Raw genomic sequence first — 1,499 nt, forward strand, 5'->3', positions numbered from 1 at the left:
AAAAAAAAAAAAAAAAAATGCTTGACACTCAGAAAATACCCAATTAGGGAAGCCGGTGGTGGAAAGAGACAAGGTTTTAATAAATAGTTGAAACTGTCAGTTAACTATTAATGATTTCTAAGTATTTATTGAAACCATATTAAAATAACCAACATAAAAGTGAAACCATAAAACCAAGTCCAAAGTTCTCTGCTAAAACCTCTGATTACTGAAGTGACCCTGTAAGACAAATGAGTATTTTCAAATAGGATGCATAAAACATGAACAATCTATTTGTTCTTTATGGATCTCTAAGAGTCTTCAATACGAATTTGGTAATTAGCAATAGTTTATGATTTATACCATGAACCAGCTTTGTTTTTCCTCTTTAAAATACTCAATATCTGTTTGGTCAACCTTCAAATATGGCTGGAAAATATTTAGGCTATAAAAATATGAGCTTTATGGCAGAGACACTGAGGCTTATAAATTAATTAATAGGAATTATGAGCTCCAAAGGGAACTACAGGGTTAAACTAAATTGCTTCTGAAGTTATCTGATACAACTGACTTTATCAATGGAGACTAAGTTACTGAGAGGGTTCAAATGAAAACGTCTCTGCAAAATTGACAACTTTTATGTTCAGTGTAGCTTCTTAATCCATTTGCCTTTCTAATAGTCTTTTGGCAGGAAAGGGAGTATTTGTTTTATCTGTCTTCAAAATCTCATGAAAGTCATGCTGGAACCACCTACAAACAGCCTGTGCCATGTTTTGGCCTGACCTTCGCCTTTCTGAGGAAACTGCTCACACAGGATGCATTTTTCTAGAGAATGGAAGTGGATTCTCCTGAGGGAGTTAAAGAAAACCTTACCTGGGTAATCATTTTTGTCTATGTCTGAATCTCCTCTTAAAGTAAAACCAAATCCTGAAGGGATAGACTGTGAGGCCCAAGCTCCTTGCAGAATTTGGGAAGGTTTGGTGTTTAATCCATCCTTGTTTCCATTGTAAATGAGCACTTTGCCTCGTTGGTCCTTGCTTGCAAAGGGTGCACCAACTGCAATATCTATAAAAAGAGACATACAAAGATGCTTTTATGAAATACAAAAGAATGTTTTAGAAATAGGATTAAGTACAATAAAAGAGAAGTATCAAAAAATGTAAAGGGCTTATTAAATTTTCTATGAAAAGTCTGTAATTTTGAAGCAACAATAAAGTTTTGCTGTTTTTTATTTATTCATCAAATATTTATTTAGTGCCTACTATGTGCTGGAAAAAACCCTGGTACCGTAGTGGATGACAAGCTGGGCTGCTAACCACAAGGCAAGCAGTTGGAATCTACCAGTCACTCCACAGGAGAAAGATGAGGCTTTCAGCTTCTGTAGAGACTGCCTCAGGAACCCTATACAGGGTCACTATGAGTCAGCACACAACCTCCACCACTGCCAGCACTGGATGCAGAAAATAAGACACAGAATCTTTGGTTTTAAGATGTTTACATTCTGGTGCAGGCAAAAAAAA

The 1,499-nt window shown here is 35.9% G+C and overlaps 1 protein-coding gene across 1 annotated transcript in view; it reads right to left on the reverse strand.

Annotated features, from left to right (window-relative positions):
* Window positions 1-1,499, reverse strand: part of ITGA8 (integrin, alpha 8) — a 296,933-nt gene that overhangs the window by 181,142 nt on the left and 114,292 nt on the right. The window contains exon 13 of the mRNA XM_006872605.1: window positions 853-1,044. Within this exon, the coding sequence (XP_006872667.1) occupies window positions 853-1,044 (192 nt within the window). The remainder of the gene's footprint in view (window positions 1-852; window positions 1,045-1,499) is intronic.

Source organism: Chrysochloris asiatica, unplaced genomic scaffold (genome assembly GCF_000296735.1).
Source record: "Chrysochloris asiatica unplaced genomic scaffold, ChrAsi1.0 scaffold00206, whole genome shotgun sequence".
NCBI classification, from domain to species: domain Eukaryota; kingdom Metazoa; phylum Chordata; class Mammalia; order Afrosoricida; family Chrysochloridae; genus Chrysochloris; species Chrysochloris asiatica.